We start from the raw sequence: 21,243 nt of genomic DNA, 5'->3' as shown, positions 1-21,243 counted from the left end.
AGAAATAGAATAAACTAGTAAAAAAGCAAACAAAATGGCAATTTTAGCCTTCGTGCCGTCAGTCGGAAAGAATGCTACATGTGCTAAATTGCTTCCCAGGGAGAGAGAACACTGGCTCTAAATTACAATTTAAAAGGTAAAATTATTTGGAAAAATTAAAATGTTTTGTGAACTAACAAACATGACCAACGAGGCTCTAGCTAATTCATTCATTTTTCTGTTACTCGGATTAACACAACGTGTTCTTTTTGACGATAAAATAGCGTGCTAAAGTACTGATGTATGCACCGAGAAGACAAAAACAGTTTGTCAAGAAGATTTATTCTTGAAGTTGGTAGCATTTGTACCAAAATCTAAAGAAACAACAAAAATACACAAGAAGCAAACTGTAATAAAAAAAAGTGCAGTGCATCAAAATTATTATTGCAATAAATATGCCATTGAATCAGATCAAAACATAAACCAGGCACTGGTTACTCTCACATACTAAATCCGAACACCGCAATGCCAGAAGCGGCTAGTGCAAGTTGTGCTGATATTTTGTGGATCTCAACATTAACAAACTTCAAATTCATGTAATTTTAAGGAATTGGATTTGTTGTATTTATATGTTTAGAGGTGATTTTGTTGTGGTAATGTCTACATTTACATCTTACATGAACTCTAATGCATGAATGACATTAACCATTGTCATAGAAATCCAGACTGAGACTCCTTCTGTTGAAGCTTCAGGATCAACTCCAGTAGGTTCATCTGCATTGTCAACTCCTGAAAAACGCACACAGACATACACACGATCAATCAGCTCTGGTTCCGTGGCAATTTAACATCCATGGGTTAGATTATTAATAACAACACCATTGATTATGCAAACCTGGGGATTAGTGGTGATAAAAAACCCAGGAACTCCAGCCTTCTCCAGAGTATTTTGTTGGTCTGTAACTTTTTGATCAATCTCGGACACGATCTTCTTATCCATCATTCTTTGTTCCTCTCGCACACGAATTTCCAGTGCCTATGAAGACAAACATATTCATATAAAAGGAAAGGATTGTGACAATGCCATTTCAGGTAAAAATAAAGCCTGATGTTCAAATGCCTCAAATTGTGTAAATTGGAATTTGTTATTCAGTATTAACTAGTTTAAAAGTTGTATCTGTTTAAAGCATGAGTTGAGGGGTAAAACTATTTACTACTGTACATGGTTAAGGTACACGACAGGATTGACAGCCACCTTTACCTCTTGTTCAGCTTGTTGACTTGACTTGAGGAGTGTCAGGTTGTGAGACTTGCATGACAGCAGGGCTTCTTTGTGCTTCCTAGCTATATCTTGCTTTAGGGCTGAAAATCAAAACAAACAAAAAACACTTTGCAAATGCAAAAAAAATTTATACAAATTCAAATATCACCAAACTGGTTGCTGATTTAAAGTCAGTTTTTACAAGAGCCGATCAGAGAGCCTGCTCTTGTTAATTGAAAGCAGCACTGATTATCAACAACTTTATTAGTGGAAAAAAATATATATAAGTAGTAAACAGGTGAGAGCAGAGACATATTTTTGACCACCCACACGCACGCACGCACACGCACCCACACGCGCGCGCGCACACGCACACACACACACACACACACACACACCCACACACACACCCCCCCACACACACACACACCACAAATCATTTTACTAAACCGTTTTATTTAAACATTTTTGTTTGGTGGTGTGCCATATGATTTTTCAAATATGTAAAATTAGTGCCTTGTCTCAATAAATGTTGATAATAAGGAAAAGAGAACCAACCTTGGTGTTCACAGTGCAACTTTTGCCGCTGGCTGTAAAGATTTTTCTCTGTCAGGTGCTGAATATCCAAGAGCCCCTGCACTATCTCATAAACTGTTCCATCTATCAAAGCCAGAGCCAGATCGCCAAGTGTATTGTAGGACAAGCGTTGTTGGAAGGAGCTGCCCAAAAAAAAAAACACAATTAGTATTCAGACAGTAGTAGTTCTAACGATAATTGAAGAACGTTTAATATCATATTACAATGTAGTGGTTACATTGATTAGAATAAACTGGATATCAAATACATGCTCAAACGACTTCCCATTGTCAGTGCACGAGATACGTCCTCATACACGTTGCATTTATTTGAAATGACATTACCTCGGTAAATCTTTCGCTAAAGTCTGGAGCTCTGACAGCAGGTAATAATGCCGTTCTTGCTGTTTTGTAGGATCTGCGTCCGTTACTGGAGGATAGCAATCCATCTTCGAATCGGTCGGTATCAACCAAACTCATTCAACTACTAAAAAGTACGTCGTACAAAATACAAGGTTACTTAAGGGAAGAGATTTGTCATGAAACAAATTGGGGGTGGAAACACGACTGTGACCATACATTCGATTTGATATCAGGGAAATATTCTAGATAACATGACACTTGGTAGTCATGTTAGCTCCCGCACTGGTGATTGCATTGGCTATGAAGGACCCCATCGTGTTGCCCTTTAAGATGCCTGTCTGGAAGTCAAAAAGAGCTACGCCGGTAATGGCTGTTTGAGGTCGCTAGGTGGCACATTTTCTTTCTTTCTTTCTTTCTTTCTTTCTTTCTTTCTTTCTTTCTTTCTTTCTTTCTTTCTTTCTTTCTTTCTTTCTTTCTTTCTTTCTTTCTTTCTTTCTTTCTTTCTTTCTTTCTTTCTTTCTTTCTTTCTAATGAAACGACATCCTTATACTTGTTTGGCACGTTTGGCTTCTATCTGCACATGTAAATTAACTAATCAGAATAAAAGAGTACCGAAACAGCAGCCAATTGCTGTGGTAGGCCTACTTTGCGATGGTGTAATTATTTAATTCGCCCTAAAAGGAATCGAGGTAGGCAAAAATATAGGCAGCGTTGAGACTGGCCATTTGACACGACGAGTGAGGATGCACGCGCGCTGCCAGGCGAGCGTGCGTGGCGCGCGCGCGTACGCGAGTCTCGCGCGCTCAAGGTGCAGTGCCAGTGTGAGATGAAGAGAAGGGAGGAGAAAAACGTTTGGACAAGGACTGCTGCGCACATGGGAGCATTGGATTAATAGCATATAGTCATCGGCGACATGGCCAAAAACACATCATTATATTTTCGCATTGTCGAGGGAAGGAACCTCCCAGCCAAAGATGTGTAAGTTATGGGTGTTATATATATTTGTGTGCTATGTTAATGAAATACAACCTCAAGGCTAGTTGTTAGGTTTGTGTACTTTGGAAAAGTCCCAATTTGGGACTCCTGCATATTGATTACTTGTGAAATACAGTAAATACCAGTGAACTAGAAAGTCAATAATGTCCTATGATGAACACTAAAATGTCACCACCATCATATATCATGTTTAATGCTTTCATATCTTTTTCTTGCCTTCTCAAGGTCCGGAACCAGTGATCCATACTGCATCGTAAAAGTTGACAATGAAGTTGTAGCCAGGTGAGTCTTAAGCTGCGAGTCTTTTTTTTGTAAAATTTGTATATGTGCTCTCAGAGAGGTATTTTTCATTGTACCAAATGTCCTACTGCACCTGCTATTCCAAATACTTGTGAGCCGGGGAGACGATATTGCAATCAGGGTGGTGGTGCACGCTGTGGCCCCTTCCATAGCAGAGAACCTGATACTGTTCTGGCCTTTAAAAGACCCACAGGTAACCATGGAGAGAATGCATCAATAGTTACATGCAGCGAGTAGATTTTTGAGACGTGAGCTGAAAGATGTTCTCAGTTTTATCTGTCAAGTCATCTTTAACGCTTTCAAAACAGCCACAGCTGTCACAAAGCATTTACAGAACATATAGGCTACATGATATAAAACATTAACAATAATACAATCTATGTTGTATGACGTGGTTATAGATGAAAGCGGAGAGAGATTCTGTCTCATTTCAACAGTGGATCAGAGATGTCACGATCATGATCTGAGTGCTAAATTAGGCACTCTTCACAAAAAAATTGTGAACAGTGGGATTCAACAGGAACACGATCTGAACTCACTAGTCGTTGATCCATCTGGTAGAATTTGAGAAAGTGGCGCAATGCTCACGACTTTACTCATGATGTTCCGTGTTGTGTACAAGTTTGTGGATCACTTGGCTTTACTTAAAAAATTTACATTTATTTTCCATCTTGAGCAAATATTTGTTGCAGGGCGTGTCACATAAAATGAAGTGTAAGTAACACTATTAAGCTAATTTTTTACTCCCTTGCCTCCAAGTTATCAAGAGACAATTTTCTGACAGGCAGTTTCACTCTTGTCAATGCAAAAATAATCCTTTGCCGCTTCTTCAACCATAGTTTCACCGAAAAGCTGAAAATGAAGCAATTTGTGTTTCCTTGCGAGCAATTGCGTGGTCTGTCCCACGCTGTTTATTTTGAGTCATCAATTCTGTCAGGCAGCAATTGTGTCATCGAGCATGGGCATGCGATATCTTCACTTGCATAACAGACCGACAACAATGTGAGCTCAGAAAGTTTTTCAAAGATAGTCGATTGATACTAATAGATTGTGGATCTGGATGAAAAGCAGCCTTTAAAAAAATTAACTTTCTAAATCGTTGATTGTTGTTTCTTTTCATTTCTTATATAAAAAAATGAGCATTTGAGCTGTTTATCCACCCTATACGTAGACTCATACTGCTGCCTCATATGAAGTGATTCCGTTCATGTGCTCTGATTATTATGATGCGGCTTAACTGCATGGGGATGTTTGTGTACACATACTCACTGTTTTCAGGACTGCGACAGTGTGGAAGAACCTAAATCCTTTCTGGGGCGAAGAGTACACGCTGCACCTTCCAATGGGTTTCCATTCGCTCTCCTTCCAGGTCATGGATGAGGATACTATTGGGTAAAGCCACCAAGTCAAAAGTAATCACAACGGGATTGAAAAGTCAAGTCGTATAGTTGACTAATGGTGCTCTAAGGCTTCAGTGTTTGCTTCGCATTACTCTTAATTTAGTTGGGTTGGAGTCCCATGTACAGTTTGCATGTTTTGGAAAAGATCCAAAGGCGTAGATAAACAAACACGCAGGGTTCCAGTCTAGAGGTCAACGTTCATCTTTTAATCAGCCCATCACCTCTTTTTAAATTTGAGTTTAGATTGAATCTCATCAAGTTTTATCTTCTTCAACAGCCATGATGATGTTATTGGAAAGATTTCTCTGAGCAAAGAAGCAATTGGATCTCAAACTAAAGGTATGACTTTGGTGGAGGTGGGGAGGCACAAAGGTTAAAAGGTCATGGATTCACATGACATCAGTCTGTGACATTTTTTTGTTTTTGTTTTTTTAAACCAAACCTTTTGGAAGGTTATTATTTATGTATGTTTGCTCATATAATGTCATCTCGAAACATGTTTACAAGGACGGCATTACTTTATGCATGGGAACACCGAAAACACAAGAAGCAAACATACAGGAAACACCGTAAACATATCGGTAATGTTTTTTCTTTATACAGATCTTAACATTGTGACAGTAGATTTGCTGTATGTAAGACTTTTAAAGAGATAAAAAATAAACTGAACGGTTGAAACTGAAAGAACTGTGAAAACAAACGACAGTGATTCCAATCACTTCTCTACTTTGCCATGAGAGATCATCAGGTGTGCCGAAGGAAAGGAGCCAACGGAACTTTTTTTAAATTTCATTTTCACAACTTTTTAAACATTTATTTTTTACAAATTATGCATAGTTGTTCATCTAACGAGACCAGCGACAAATAGTGAAAGGAAGAATAATTAAATGCTCTTCCACTAGAGGGCACAAGGCGCAATTAACCCTGTTGCCGTTTATATAACAGGATGATAGTTTTGTGTTCAATTAAACATGCCAGGATTTCATACCAAGGGAATTTGTGCGAAAATTAAGAGGAAGTCATCATTATTTTAGCATACAATAAATACTTTTTGGTGGTGCCGTCGGCCCATGCGTTTTTTGTAATGTAAATATAATATAAATATCATGATATGAACCTAACGTTACAGTAAGTATCACAATATTATGGGAGTTTGATAATATAAATAATGCTCACGATACTGTATAGGAAGTCTGATATTGTTGGGGGAAAAAGCTGATATTGGAAGTAATGCACAATATTGTGTGTTTTCTGTACATAACAGCAGGGAGAGAAAATAGGCTTGGCAATGTCATGTCACATGACAATTAGCATGTGCTCCTATTGGCTCAGCAGTGCAAAGTATCATGGTCTATGTAGTTCACAATGTTTGTGTTCAGCTGAAGCGGCCGAAAAGTAATGTTTTGGTTTGTTTTTTGACGGAGATCCTTAAAAATATTTGCTGGTATGACTGATTTTATGGGCGTGATAAGCCCCGCACTGGCCAAACCATTCCTAATTAAAATTAAACTGCACTAATAAACTCACCACCAGAGGGTGCTAGAACTACTAACTGACACACTGCTTTTAAAATTATGACGAGGCCGATATTGTAGCAATTTCACTATCGCGATATCACGATAATGCTGTTATTGATGCATCCTTACTAAATATTTGTTTAGGCTGAATATATGTTGGAAAATACCCGCAGTATATAAAGCCAATAATATGTTTCTTTTATGCTGATTTTGCATAATTTTGCGAAAGATCCCTGGCATGTAAGAACCTATAAGGTACTAAATGCACGTTAATGCTGTTGATTTTATTTAATTAATTAATTTTTTTTTTTTGCTGTTGATTTAACTAATGTCATGTCTATGTTGGTAAGTGCTAGACAGTTGGATGAACCTGACGAGGGTTGATCCTGATGAAGAAGTCCAAGGAGAGATCCACCTGACTCTTCAACTGCTGAAACACACGGAGAAGATTGTCCTGCGATGTGACGTGATCGAAGCCAGGTACAGAATAACCAGGAGCTGTTTTCTGAAAGATGGCTGCCATCCGTTCAGAACATGGTGTGCAGTAGGTGCATCCCTGACAATCGCAGTCCAAAGGCTTTCCTTTCTACTATCATGTCGTTATGCTCGACGCGTCATCATTGTGCTGAAATCTTGCCATCATCATCATCATCATCATCATCATCGTCATCGTCACGCTGCAGGGCTTCATTCTCCCTGTTTGAGTCACCTTAACACCTCTCAGCATCCCATCTGTGGGTTCCATCCGCACTCGCCCTCTCTGGCAGGGCGCTAATTAGAGCGTCACTCAGGGCTTGAAACTTTGTTATTCAGTCACGTCCTTGTAAATGTGAATTTGCTTGAAAGGATGAGGTTAAACTGACAAGTTGTTGAGTTTTTTGCCAGTAACTAATTATAACTATAATTTTATCTCTGCTTTTGTTTTTTGACATCAAAGAGACTTGGCCCCAAGAGACATCTCTGGAACCTCGGATCCATTTGCAAGAGTTATTTACAACAACCGCAGTGCAGAGACCTCGGTGAGCTCTGTCTTCGTGTGCAACAGAAATATAAGGGGAGGAGGTTAAAATCATATCGTCTGGGTTTCAGATTATCAAGAAGACCCGCTTCCCTCATTGGGGAGAAACCCTGGAGCTGGATTTAGATCCACAGCAACTCAGTGAGGAAGGAACTGTCATTGTGGAGGTTTGGGACTGGGACATGGTGGGCAAAAATGACTTTCTGGGAAAGGTGAGGATGCATTGTCCCGACATGCTACAAGGCACGCAAACATGTCACCGTCTTCACTTCAGATGTATTATAAATAAGTTTGATAGGTGATTGATTTCTGCAGGTGGAAATCCCCTCTGCTTGTTTGCATAAAACTCCATTATTGGAGAGCTGGTTTCGTTTGCTACCTTTGGGAAACAACGAGGTGGATGCAGGGTGAGGATTAGGGGTGCATGTTTTTGGTCAGTGTTATTACATTCTGATGAGTATTTTGAGGGTTAATATCCGTATTCCATAGTTTATTCAAACACTAACAGATTAGCATATTGGCCAAAACACTGTATTACTGCAATTGCAATGTATTTGGTTAAATTACATTACTCTTGCTGTAATTTATTTGATCTTGTTTTGATGCTTTTTAAAAAACAAACAAAAAAATGTGTTAAAGGGGAAGTCAAGTCATTTTCAGTTGACAGTAAATGGCTGAACAAGGCAAAGTGGCCGCCCCTGAAATGGATCAAAACGGCAGGATTTTTTTTTGTGCTTAATTCATGTTTTATGTATTGGATTGTATAACAAAATCTTCTCAGTCTATTTGTATTTTTAAAAAATGTGTAAAAGCACAATTACTGCAAAAATATATATAGCTCTATGTACACTGTGCACCCACTTCTGAATACCACGTTTAGCCCAGCATAGAACTCATTACTGTAAAGAAAATGATTAACTTGACTTCCCTTTTAACACATTCACTGCCATAAATTCATAAAAAAAAAAAGATAAAAAATTAGGGGCAAGAGGCGATTACATTTTTTAAATTGTAATTAGTCACATGACTTCACTAGTTAACTCACGATTAATCACAAATTCTATATGTTCTAAATGTACAATAAAAAAAATTCTAGGCTGTCATACTCTTGTTAACAAAAGTGGAAAAAAAATTTAAACTAATTGAAATAGTTCAAATTAATTTTTGAAGTTTATAGCCGTCAACGGCAGTGAATGAATACAAGAAAAAAGAAAAGAAAATATTATTACAAATTCGGGGCGTTAGGCGATTAAAGTTTTTAATCGTAATTAATCGCATTACTTCACTAGTTAACTCGCGATTAATCACAAATGTTATGTACCAAACTAAATGTACAATAAAAAAAATCTAGATTTTCAACAAAAGTGGAAAAAAATGTTAAACCAATAGAAATAGTTCCAAATCATTTTTGACGTTCATAGCCGTCAATGGCAGTGAATGAGTTCAACACGCTTATGGAGAGACATTTCACATTACAAATACAACACAGCAAGCCTGTTTTTGTACTAAGATCTAAATCCCTTCCCCGTGTTTAGCGGCAAGTTGGGAGCATTGCGTCTGAAAGTGCGTTTGGTGGAAGACCAGATTTTGCCATCTTTGTACTATCGGCCTCTCATCGACCTTTTGGTTGAGTCGGTCATCTCCCCTGCTGAGGTTAGCAGCTTTACAAAGTACTCAACTGAGCAATAAGTCCTCCTTTATGGTGTTATTAATTTCCCTCGGTGCCTCTAACAAAGAAAGTGTCTTCTTATCAGGTTGAGGACAGCAGCGCATTGACCATGCTGGAGGAAGTGACTACGGTTGAGAGCCGACAAGATGTGGCCATGACCTTGGTGAAGATCTACTTGGGTCAGGGCCTCGTGGTGCCTTTCTTAGATTATCTGAACACCCAGGAGGTCAACCATACAAGTAAGATGGAAGTTAGTTTAACCTCATTGAAGCATTTGACACAATGTAAAGAAGTCCCAAAAGTGACACCAAATTGCATCATCTGCTTCAGTACAACATTTGAAAAAAAAAAAAAAAAAGAGACTTCAGACAATACACCTTGTGTTTAGTCATTATTTGTTTTAGCCAGAGTTTGAGGCATGCCTGCTAGCGCGCTGCGGGAATTGATTTTCAGGCCACTAATGCTACAATCATGGTCTTTGTGAGGGAAGGTCAAGCTCCATCAATGCCTGTGAAATCTTTTCTGGTCTGGTATTAGTCATGCGCTTCACATTTCTATGTACACTGTGCACTCACATCTCAACCATAATGATAGCCAGTATAAGAGCTGCGTCAAATTATTTACCAATACACCGATAAAGTATTCAATGTAACATATTGTTGCGGTATTACGCCGTCATATTGTCTGTCTATTGGCTCACTCATTTACAAACCCCAATTCCAATGAAGTTGGGACATATGTGTAATGTAAATAAAAACAGAATACAACGATTTGCAAATCCTTTCACCTAACTCCTGATGCTGCACAGTTGCACACCACTGTAATCCTCATTGATGTGCACAATGTTATCTTCGTAAAAAGACAAAATATTCTCTTCATTATATTGTGTGAGTGCTCAGAATGCTTGTGTAGTTTACACAAGAGTTGGCATAGTTTGAGATAATGTGCCTCTTGCCACGGTTTCCATGGCAACACTGCACAACCAGTTGCTGGTTTATCAGTACAGTATTGTATATAATATGTGAGTTGGTGTGTCAGTTCATTGAAAACAATCATACCAAAATCCCCCCCACACACATCCTTTCGGAACGTAGGGAAAGGCGATTACATTGTCATAATCTGTCTAGATATTTCACTCTAAAAACAGTTGGGTCAAAAGTAACCCAAAAAATGACCTAATTTTTGACTCAAAGTTGGGTCAAATTGACCCAAGTTGAGGATCTGACCTAACTTTGTGGGTCATTATATAAAAAATGACAAAAATAAAACAAAAAAACAAAATTTGGGCCAAATTGATCCTTATAAAAAAATGACCCAATTTTTGACTCAAAATTTGGTCAAATTGACCCAAGTAGAGGATCTGACCTAACTTTGTGGGTCGTGATATGCAAAATGACAAAAACAAAAAAACAAAATTTGGGCCAAATTGATCCTTATAAAAAATGACCCAATTTTTGACTCAAAATTGGGTCAAATTGACCCAAGTAGAGGATCTGACCTAACTTTGTGGGTCGTGATGTACAAAATGTGACCTTTTTTTGTGCAAAACAATCCAGAAAATTGAGTCAAACTGACCCAAGTAGAGCATCTAACCCAACTTTCTGGGTTGTTTTATAGAAAATGACCCAATTTTTGACCCAAAGTTGGGTCAAATTGACCCAAGTAGAGGATTTGTCCATTTTTAACCCATAAAAGGGTTATTTTTGACCCAGTTGTTTTTAGAGTATTCTGTTTCAGCTAATAGTATTTGTCTTTTTGTCTTGTCATCACAGCTGATCCAAATACTTTATTTCGTTCCAACTCTCTTGCGTCCAAAGCCATGGAGCAGTTTATGAAGGTGAGTCATTTTTGTGTTTTTTCTTTCAATCACGGTCCTTTTAGTTGTGATTTGCTTCACTCTTGCTCCATGTTCTCGACTGCAAATGCTATTTTGTTAACACACTGTCAGGCTGTCGGCATGCTGTATTTACATGAAGTGCTGAAGCCCATCATCAGCCGCATCTTTGATGAGAAGAAGTACATTGAACTGGACCCATGTAAGATTGACCTGAATCACACGAGGTAAATCTGACCTCAAATCTGATCGATTGATCATCTGAAAAGCGATTCTCACATATCAAGCATTTCATTGTGCAGATATATATACTATCAAAATGTGTATGGTTCAAAATTGATGTCTGGCCCAGAGGGCTGCACACTTCCTTTACACTTTGTCCTTGCCAAAAAAAAGCATGAATCTGAGAATGAAATTAAAAAAAAGAATGTAAGAAGGGGATGGCTGTTGCCTGGCAACTGCTATGAGCCCCCTGAGACGTCAATCTATGACATGGAGGGAGATCCAGGATCTAACATCCTCTACTTCTTGCAGTAGCTGTCTTTTTATTTCATGTCTATAAATCTCTGCAGACATCCTAAACAAAATATTCCCCTTGATCTATAAACTCTTGTGTTATAATTACTATAGTAATCATGTCTACTGTATTTATCTGTTTATATAATAAATGAATCGATAAAATGGATCATTAAGAATTTGGTTAGTTGGAAAGTGTCCGAGAGCCACTGTCCCGGATGGAGATCATTTCGATGTCCCCTTTCTTGCGGGAAGGCGAATTTCATTCAAGGGTGCGGTGTCGGAAGCCGAGGTGCGGGACAGCAGTGTGGAGATGCTGCAAAGCTACTTAACCAGGATCGTTGACTCAATCGTTGGCTCGGTTGAACAATGTCCTCCTGTCATGAGAGTGGCCTTCAAACAGCTGCACAAGCGGGTGGAAGAGCAGTTTGCTGAACCTGAGAACGAGGTCAGCGTGCACAGAAAGAAAATGCCCAGTGTGAAATATTACCACATGTCACAGCTTACAGGTTTTAGTATACATCATTTTGCAGTTTTATTAACGCTTGTCATCTTCACCTTATGTTGAACAGGATGTGAAATATCTCGCCATCAGCGGATTTTTTTTCCTGCGTTTTTTTGCTCCTGCTATCCTCACACCTAAACTGTTCCAGCTGAGAGACCAGCATGCTGATACACGTACAAGCAGGACACTGCTATTGCTGGCCAAGGTATCATTTGCAACAAAAATTGCAGACGTGCATACAGGCAGAATAATAACTGGGGAAAAAAATCTAGATGCCCAAAAACGCAGCACAGAGCAGCTAATAATATTGGTATGTCATCACAGTATATTGGGTGGGCCAGTACAGATACCAGGTATTGGTATTGGGCCAATACCAGGCCTTAGGGCTGGGCAATAAATACAATTAATTCGATATATCAATATTTGAAAAAATCGGACCGTTGAAAATTTGCTAAATCGTGAAATCGAGTTTTGTCTTCTGGATGATTAAAAGCTGCTGTTCTTATGTTTTGTTACATCCAAATGTATTTGTAAGTTGTTGTTTGCCAAATGCTGGATGGGTGGTTTACAAGACATGTTTACAGTAGCTACCAACTACTTAATTGTGGCATTTGAGTACCAACTATGAAGGTTAAGTTTATGTTAAAACTAATTTAGAATCAGTATACATTATTGTTGTCTGAACATTTTGCACAGGAATTATTTTTAAATAAATGAAACCTTTAAATAAATGTTTCTTGGGTGTATTAGATTAAAATCGATTAAAATCGTAAACGTCCTGAATGACTGCAAAAATCGAGATTGTATTTTTTGGCCATATCGCCCAGCCCTACCAGGCCTTCTTTCAAGTTTTTGGGTACTCACAACAGTAACCAATATATGGCCGTTTTACAGTCAGGTACTATGAATTAGAAATTACAAAGTTTTAAATTGCCATTAATTTCATGTAATTTTAAGGAAAATGTTATATTAGCATATATATATATATATATATATATATATATATATATATATATATATATATATATATTTGTATTTTAGTAATTTTCTTTGGGGGGGAGGCATTTTGGCCTGAAAAAAAGTGGTATCCAACGTCCCCATACAGAATAAATTATGCCTGTTTATGTTTTGGACATTTTATTCAACAATTATTAACTAAAACAAACAAAAAACAACATACACAATAAATAGAGTAAATTTTACAAACAGAAACATTTACACTTGGAAGGGAGTAAAATATTCAGACTAACTTTTACTCAAAGTATTTTTAGTGTTTACAAGAGAATTTGCCTATCGAATGAAAAAAAAACTATTAAAGATTTAATAAAGTAAGTTAAGAAAGTACATTTCGCAAGAAGAGATTTATTGACTAAAAAGATTGACTAAAATTTTACTCGTTTATTAAAAAAAAAGTTACACAAGGGTTGAAGAACGAACTCACAAACCTCGGTTTGGGAGACTGCCACTCTACCACCCGAGCTATGCCACGCTTACTGTTTGCTATATCCAAAAGGGGACCAAAAACATAGTTTGTTCCTCAACCCTTGAGGGACTTTTTAAATTTTATTTTACTCTCTTCAAAGTGTAAATTGTACCCTGTTTAGAGTGGGACCAAATAGACTCTGCAGGAAAATTTTGTGTTGTTATGAACTGTTTTTTGGCCTCCGATTCGATACCTAGTTTTGCAGTATCGGCCGATGCTGATACCGTGCCGTTTTTTTCAACATGAAAAATCTGCCCTGCCATTGGTTCAGAGCATTCAATGGCCAATAGGATATCTTGGCTCGGCATGCAGTGAACATGTCACACATCAGTGAATGTCGTGCACAAGAAGACACAAGATGCTGCATCCAAAGTCCTATATTAGCGTCGGAAATAACGGCATCGGCATGTTACTTGTTAGTACTTGCCGATGCTAATGCCACTGTTTTAATGCAGTATCGGGGCCTCTCCTAATACCGGAATCGTAACAGCACTAGTAGAATTTACTGTGTACTGTATATTGTGTGTATAGATCGTAAAGTAGAAAGGCCCTCAGTTTACAAGCGTGACAATGTACCCCAAATTTATATGCAAGTCGGAACACTCCCTATTCTATCACGAGATATCAAAAAGGGCCAAACTCATTCCTTGTGTGAGTCTGCTATATTTTTAAACGAGCCTAATATAAAGATACCCAGCCCCATGCATGAGTCCATACCTACCCTCAGCGTGGTCTTCACGGCCGCTGTCCACGTTGCTGAAGTCCTGTTGCCATGGGTCCTCTTCTGTGAAAGGGAAAGGCTATTTTTACTTCTCTATGTGCAGCCAGTAGAGTATGTTCAAAGACTGCATCAGAAAGGGGGTATACAGGGGGCTGCCTTCTCTCCCATGCCAGGTGGGGGCGGGACAAAAGGCCTCACAGCATGCTTGGCCACTGGGACATTTTTGATCTGTGACTTTTTGAGTTGGCAGCACAGTGGATAAATGGTACGCCCCCCCCCCCCCCCATTCCAAAACCACACGTCAATTCAAAACTCTAAAACTGTCCATAGCTAACTGAGATTACTCTGTTAGTGTGTGCTTGTTTAATAAATGCGATGGAAACGGAAGTACATATTGTCTTTATTGTTGTCAGGCATTACAAAGTGTGGGCAACCTGGGCCTCCAACTGGGTCATGGAAAGGAGCATTGGATGGCACCGCTGCATCCCATCATCCTTCGCAGCGTGGCCTCTGTCAAGGACTTCTTGGACAAGTTGATTGACATAGATCATGACGTAGGTAAGGTACTTTGCAGGGGCTGAAAGAAAGTTTCATATGCAGTCACGAGTGACTTTGTGGCATCTGATCGCAGAATTGGTTAAAAGACTCGGTAGCCGAGCGGTCTAATATTCATGAGCACAGAAAAGAGTTGATGCATCAAAATAGTCTTTTTGACCATTATGTGTCAGCAAGGATGGTGTTATGAATAAAGTTCTCCTTTTTTATAACGTCTCATCCTCCATCTGCACAATAACACCCACACTTTTCTTTTAAAGTTCACTTTGACATTTGACGTCCTTCTGCTTTATTTGTTCAGCTCCATGGGATGAATGTTATGCCACTTTGATGATGATCGTCAAGTGGCAATAGGCAACAACAAAGGAATATGTTGTGTTTTATGATTGGGTTGGATCATGGGGTCGTTATATTGTTATGGTTCTGTATCTTATGCGGTTGCTATGTCCCTTATGATGGTAATGTGTTTGTCACTCATGTTTGGTCTAGTGACTCTTCTTATTTTCCAGTTACTCTGCACCTGCTATCTCTTATGATGATTATGTTGTCAGGCAGTTGCTATGCATTTCCTATGGTCCTGTATTAACCACTCTTAGTTTGTGTAGTTCCTCTTATTTAGTAGTTTGCTATGTCCCTTATGATGATATTTTTTACTCTCTATGCAGTTGTTATGTCCCTTATGATGACAAAGTATTTGTCACTCTTATTTTGTCTTATCACTCTTATTTTGTAGTTGCTATGCATTTGCTATCCCTTATGATGATTATGTTATGCAGTTGTTATGCCGTTGATACGGTTTGTATTAGCCACTCTTAGTGTGTTTAGTTCCTCTTATTTTGTAGTTTGCTATGCCCTTATTATGATATTTGTAGTTGCTATGATGCAGTTGCTATGGTCCTGTATTAGCCACTCTTAGTTTGTCTAGTTCCTCTCATTTTGTAGTTTGCTATGTCCCTTATGATGACAAAGTATTTGTCACTCTTCTTTTTTAGTTGCTATGCTGTTGCTATCCCTTGTGATGATTATGTTATGCAGTTGTTATGCGGTTGATATATGGTCCTGCATTAGCCACTCTTAGTGTGTCTAGTTCCTCTTCTTTTGTAGTTTGCTATGTCCCTTATGATGATATTTGTACTCTCTATGCAGTTGATATGTCCCTTATGATGACAAAGTATTTGTCACTCTTATTTTGTCTGATCACCCTTATTTTGTAGTTGCTATGCAGTTGATATCCCTTGTGATGATTATGTTATGCAGTTGTTATGCGGTTGCTATGGTCCTGCATTAGCCACTCTTAGTTTGTCTAGTTCAGGGATGGCAAACTGCGGTCCTCGAGGGCCGGAGTCCTGCAGGTTTTAGAGGTTTCCCTACTCGAACTGCAGCTGATTTCAATTAACACGATAGTTATCAGGCTTATGCAGATCTTGCGAGAGATTAGCTGATCATGAATCAGCTGTGTTGAAGAAGGGAAATATCCAAGACCTGCAGGACTCCGGCCCTCGAGGACCGGATCTTGCCATCCCTGATCTAGTTCCTCCCATTTTGTAGTTTACTATGTCCCTTGTGATGATATATGTACAGTCGTGGTACAAAGTATTGGTTTTCACAAAGTTCGCTGCTTCAGTGTTTTTAGATATTTTTGTTAGATGTTACTATGATATACAGAAGTATAATTAAAACAATTTCACAAGTGTCAAAGGCTTTGATTGACAATTCAATGAAATGTATGCAAATTGTCAATATTTGCAGTGTCGACCCTTTTTCTCAATACCTCTGCAATTCGCCCTGGCATGCTGTCAATTAACTTCTGGGCCACATCCTGACTGATGGCAGCCCATTCTTGCGTAATCAATGCTTGGTATTTGTCAGTTTTTGTTTGTCCACCCGCCTCTTGACGATTGACTACAAGTTCTCATTGGGGTTAAGGTTTGGGGAGTTTCCTGGCCACGGACCTTCTTTGCTGCCCTTCTTGACACCTTCAGATGCACTCATACTTGCTTGCTGCCATTCCTGAGCAAGCTCAGCAACTGAATCGACTTTAGGAAACGGTCCTGGCATTTGCTGGACTTTCTTGGGCGCCCTGAAGCCTTCTTCACAGCAATTGAACCTCTCTCCTTGAAGTTCTTGATGATCCGATAAATGCCAACTGGGGGATTTGAAAATAATTTCAATTCATCTGATCACTGTGCATTACATTTTGGAGTACATTAAAATTGCCGTCATCAAAAATGAGGCATTCGATTTTTTGTGAAAATTAATATTTGTGTCATTCTCAAAACTTTTGGCCACAAAAAGATGTCTGTCAAACGTTTAAAAGCCCACAAAATGCATTAAAATGTAAAAATAAAAGTAAATATGTAAATAAGTCCAAATGGGTAAAGATATAAATATACATTGCCCATGTCGATGTGCACAGGGACTGTGTGACAAATACTCTTGTGGATAAATGGACGCAAGTTTCCACAGACAAACTGCAGTGTTACAACGGCAAAAGGCGGCAAACTACCTGTATGTGTAAATGGTTACATGCCTTTATTTACGCAAGTGGTGTTTTACTTTTTCTCTTCAGCATCTGAGACGCCACAGCGGGCCGTGTTCCTCCCGTCTGTCATCGTGAAAGAAGGATACCTCCACAAACACAAAGCGGAAGGAGCTCAGCTGCTGTCTCGCTTCGCCTCCAAGAAGCGCTACTTCTGGTTGACTAGCGAGACCCTCTCTTATGCCAAGACACCCGACTGGCAGGTCGGTAGCAAGAGCTTTAGCACGTAGCATGTCATCCAAATAACATTTCTCACATTCGCTAGACTCCTCCCACGAGTCCAAAACAGTTGACTCTTAATGTATTTGTGTTCGTGTTATTACCATGCGGTGCCTACCTTGAGATAATGATCTTCTCTCATTCACCAGCCGGGGCCCAGGCTGTCTCTTTGAGCCAGCTTCTGCTTTGTGTGAGTGGGATAAAGGCCAGGGTTAATTGAAGGATGTGGATATTCACGGTAACGTTGCAAATCAGATTGTAAACAATGCCCCTGGCCCATTTCCTCCATCTTGGAGCTCTCCAGTCTCAGTGGGCCAAGCTCCCATCGGAATAGGCTGATTTACACTTAAAAGTGTCCTTTGCTGTCATGCTGTTCTTATATCATCATGACGCGCTTTTTGTTACGCCATTCCTCAGAGAACGACGTTTTAGTCAATATCATTCATCCACAATTGCCCTGCGGATTTACGGTGATCAATTTTATTTCAGTCAAACAAGAGCATACTCAGAAGAATCCATCATTATCATCAGGCTCGCCCGCGCTCATCTAAATTGGTGCCGTGGCTCAATTGTTGCAGGTGCGCTCATCAATGCTCATCCATTGTGTGTGCGCCGTGGAGAGGGTGGACGAAAATGCCTTCCAGCAGCAGAATGTAATGCAGGTCATTACGCAGGACAATGACGGGCAGCTGCAAACCATGTACATCCAGTGCAAGGTGCGTTCATTTGTTTCTCACGTCGCAAAGAAGTCGGACAATATCTTGACCTCTCATACGTTAACTGTATTTGCAATTTTTGGACTTCTTTTTGTATCTAGTTAGTTTTCATTAGTTCATAGAGTGGGAGTATTTTGTTTTTATTTTTTTCCAAGTTTATATAAATTCTAGTAAACTATGATTCCCAAAATATTGTTGGACATTATTTCTTCTGTACAGTAATACCAAAATGAATATATTTAAAATAACCCCCAAAAGCTCATGTCTTAAATTAGCTGACAAAGATGAAAAGTTAGTTTTAGTTAACTTTATGAACTTAAAATGTAGTTTCAATTATAGGGGAATAATATGTTCTATGCAGCCCCACTAGTCTAAATACGATATTCTGGTTAATATTGCGTTAGTGGAATATGCGTTAAGTAGCAAAATCCATCTGTTTTTTGTCAGTATCATAAGGCGGCCATTTTGCCACTTCCTGGTGAGTGAAAATGACATTAAAGTTGCTCAGGTCTCAGGTAACAACCAATCACAGCTCAGCTTCAGAAAACAGGTGAGCTGTGATTGGTTGTTGTTGCCTAAGCACTGAGCAACTGTGATGTCATTTTCAGTCAGCAAGTGGCAAAATGGCCGCCCCCTGAGATGGATAAAAACGGCTGGATTTTGCTTCATAACTCATATTCCACAAATGTAATATTAATCAGAATGTCAGGTTTGAATTATTGTGAAGAAAAGTTTAAGGGTGAGTTCCCCTATAAGGTATTTTTTTTTGTTTTTTTTAAATACTCTTGTTTTTATTTATTTCATTAACAAAAATGTTTTTAGAATTTTAGTTTGAGTGGATGGAATTTGTAATAGGTTACATGTATGATCCAACTGTTCATTTTGCTGGCGTCGGGCTGAAACCATCTTTGCCAATTTGCCAAATGTAATATTTTTTCAAAAAGATATACTTTTGGTCACCAAATAACTCTATGATATTGTTTTTCTACACAGAATGTAAATGAGCTGAACCAGTGGCTGTCCGCTATCAGGAAAGTCAGCATCTACAACGAGCGAATGCTTCCTTCCTTCCACCCTGGGACACATCGCGGGGGCAAGTGGACATGCTGCCTGCAGACGGACCGCACAGGTAATCCTGATGGGGTGCGTGACTTTGGGCAAGAGGCGGAATACACCCTGGGCTGATCACCAGCTTTGTCCAGTTATTACATACTGTAGTGATAGAATTCCATTTGGTGTTTAATCTGCGCCTGCTTCCCAGTTCCAGGCTGCAGTCGAACCCACTCCGCTGTGACTCTGGGGGACTGGAGTGACCCTCTGGATCCTGATGGAGAGACTCAGACTATTTACAAGCAATTTCTGCAAGGCAGAGACAAACTCAGGTCAGAAAAAAAGGCAGATTTTTGACTCCCTGGTCACTGTTGAGGTTCCTTTGAGCAATGTCACAACCCAATGGTGCCTCTTCATTCTGATCTTTCTCCTTGTGATCTGTTTGTCTGTGTGGCGTACAAAACAAAATGCAAAGCTAAGTGAAAGCTGAATGTTACTAGGAGGGATAACCCAAAATCATAATTACAGCTAATTGCAATTCACAAGTTGAACACTAGAGGTCAGTGTTGCACACTCCAACTACCTCTTCTGTTTGTTTACACTTAGAGCAGTAATTAATCCTCCAAGGGACCACTTATGGTGCTCTGTTTGATGTGCCCATAGGAAAAAATATCTTCCGGGGGCAGACGCAGATCAGATGGCCAGCAATAAAGAAGAGATAAACTCTGACATTCACTCAGGTGATGCCCCATCTTTAATCTTCTACATGATGATGATGATGATGGAGCATATTAAATGATTTTGGATAATGAAAAATACATTTAAAAAATTCTCTGTTGCCCCTGTAGATGGCGCAGAATGTAAAGTGGACCGCCTAAAGGCGGGTCAGAGCCTCGCCGCTCGGCTCCTGACGGTGATTGAGGATCTAGAAGAGGCTCATGCAAGCTTCCAGGGCAGAGACCAAGAGGACTCCGCCAACGTAGTTCTGAATCCGTAGACCAGACTAACAGGGATCACAATAAATCCTTCTCAAATACAAGTGAGACGGATGGTGATGGAGGAAAAGTGGGTGAATGGGCGCATCCTTTTGAGTGCATTTCCAATATGTAGGCCATGATTTGTATTCTGCCAGTGCCACCGACTTCAGCGATGCCGCAGAGAATTTATGACACTTGACGATAAACGGAGCATGATCGGACTTGATATTTTTTGACGCATGGCCTGCGTCCTCTTGTGGTTCAATGTGGGAGGGGTGGCTGGGGGGTGGTGGCTGGTTGGGGTGGGTGGGCTTTTATATATTACAGGACAACAGGTCACACTTCTTTTTTTTTTATGCAAAAGATTTTTGTATAGTGTGCTTAACGTTCTAAAAGTGTTTTATTATTTCGTTGGTGCATGAATGTTGTCGCCTCATTAATTTAACGTGATCATGGCTGCAGTGACATCATCATGAGAAACATTGTAGGGCGTGCCACACGATAACGTGTAAACAAAGTCAAATGTAGTGTAATGCATTTTGGGCCCTTCATGACAAAAGAGTGTACTTTTTTGGTGCTTTCAAATCAAATGTTTTGAGGATGCATTATGCTAACCTTCCATTTATATGGGTAATATTTACCTTTTACATATTTTAGCTAGCCACCTAGATAGGGGTTAATAGAGTAGTTTACAATTTATATTTTTGAGGTGCCACTGATATTGGCAATTGAAAATCTGGTGCATGTGAAATGCCAATTTATTTAAGACAAAAAAAAAAGTGGATTTAGATCCATTTTACATTTGTACATGATGATATTGCTCTTTAGATTGTGGCACAGTTGTAGTGTTCCTAATAGAAGAGCTTGTGTGTGTGTATGTGTGGGTTCTTTAGAATAGTGACTGCTGCAGAATTGACAATCAATGTTTACTTTTCACTTTGTGGTATTTCTCCAGTCCAAAATATTGTGTGTGTTTTTTGTCTCATTTATCACATCACAAAAAATCTGATTTGAAAACTAAAGTCAACATAAACCTCAGCCCCTTTTATT

The 21,243-nt window shown here is 39.2% G+C and overlaps 2 protein-coding genes across 3 annotated transcripts; one reads left to right on the top strand and one right to left on the bottom strand.

Moving 5' to 3' along the window:
• Nucleotides 1-304: 304 nt before the first annotated feature.
• dgcr6 (DiGeorge syndrome critical region gene 6) lies at nucleotides 305-2,510 on the bottom strand. Its single transcript, XM_086075284.1, has 5 exons — nucleotides 2,161-2,510; nucleotides 1,799-1,959; nucleotides 1,241-1,341; nucleotides 875-1,015; nucleotides 305-768 (listed from the first exon to the last, which is right to left on the bottom strand). The coding sequence occupies exons 1-5, from the start codon at nucleotides 2,262-2,264 to the stop codon at nucleotides 691-693; spliced, it is 585 nt and encodes a 194-aa protein (XP_085931410.1). The 5' UTR covers nucleotides 2,265-2,510; the 3' UTR covers nucleotides 305-690.
• A 393-nt stretch (nucleotides 2,511-2,903) lies between these two features.
• Nucleotides 2,904-20,481, top strand: rasal1a (RAS protein activator like 1a (GAP1 like)). Of its 2 annotated transcripts, XM_086075279.1 has the most exons (21): nucleotides 2,904-3,156; nucleotides 3,400-3,456; nucleotides 4,753-4,866; nucleotides 5,152-5,213; nucleotides 6,742-6,871; nucleotides 7,329-7,410; nucleotides 7,481-7,621; nucleotides 7,725-7,816; nucleotides 8,945-9,062; nucleotides 9,164-9,317; nucleotides 10,851-10,915; nucleotides 11,027-11,139; nucleotides 11,684-11,876; nucleotides 12,001-12,138; nucleotides 14,551-14,695; nucleotides 17,262-17,434; nucleotides 18,029-18,166; nucleotides 19,160-19,295; nucleotides 19,428-19,548; nucleotides 19,880-19,956; nucleotides 20,065-20,481. In XM_086075279.1, the coding sequence occupies exons 1-21, from the start codon at nucleotides 3,092-3,094 to the stop codon at nucleotides 20,211-20,213; spliced, it is 2,463 nt and encodes an 820-aa protein (XP_085931405.1). In that variant the 5' UTR covers nucleotides 2,904-3,091; the 3' UTR covers nucleotides 20,214-20,481. The 2 variants fall into 2 exon arrangements, with proteins under 2 accessions (XP_085931405.1, XP_085931407.1); XM_086075281.1 differs by lacking the exons at nucleotides 2,904-3,156; nucleotides 3,400-3,456 and adding an exon at nucleotides 3,475-3,667.
• Nucleotides 20,482-21,243: the final 762 nt, after the last annotated feature.

Source organism: Leptonotus elevatus, chromosome 5, assembly GCF_054856555.1.
Source record: "Leptonotus elevatus isolate MCC_2025b chromosome 5, RoL_Lele_1.0, whole genome shotgun sequence".
Lineage (NCBI taxonomy): Eukaryota > Metazoa > Chordata > Actinopteri > Syngnathiformes > Syngnathidae > Leptonotus > Leptonotus elevatus.
This window is presented reverse-complemented; position numbering and strand designations above follow the sequence as displayed.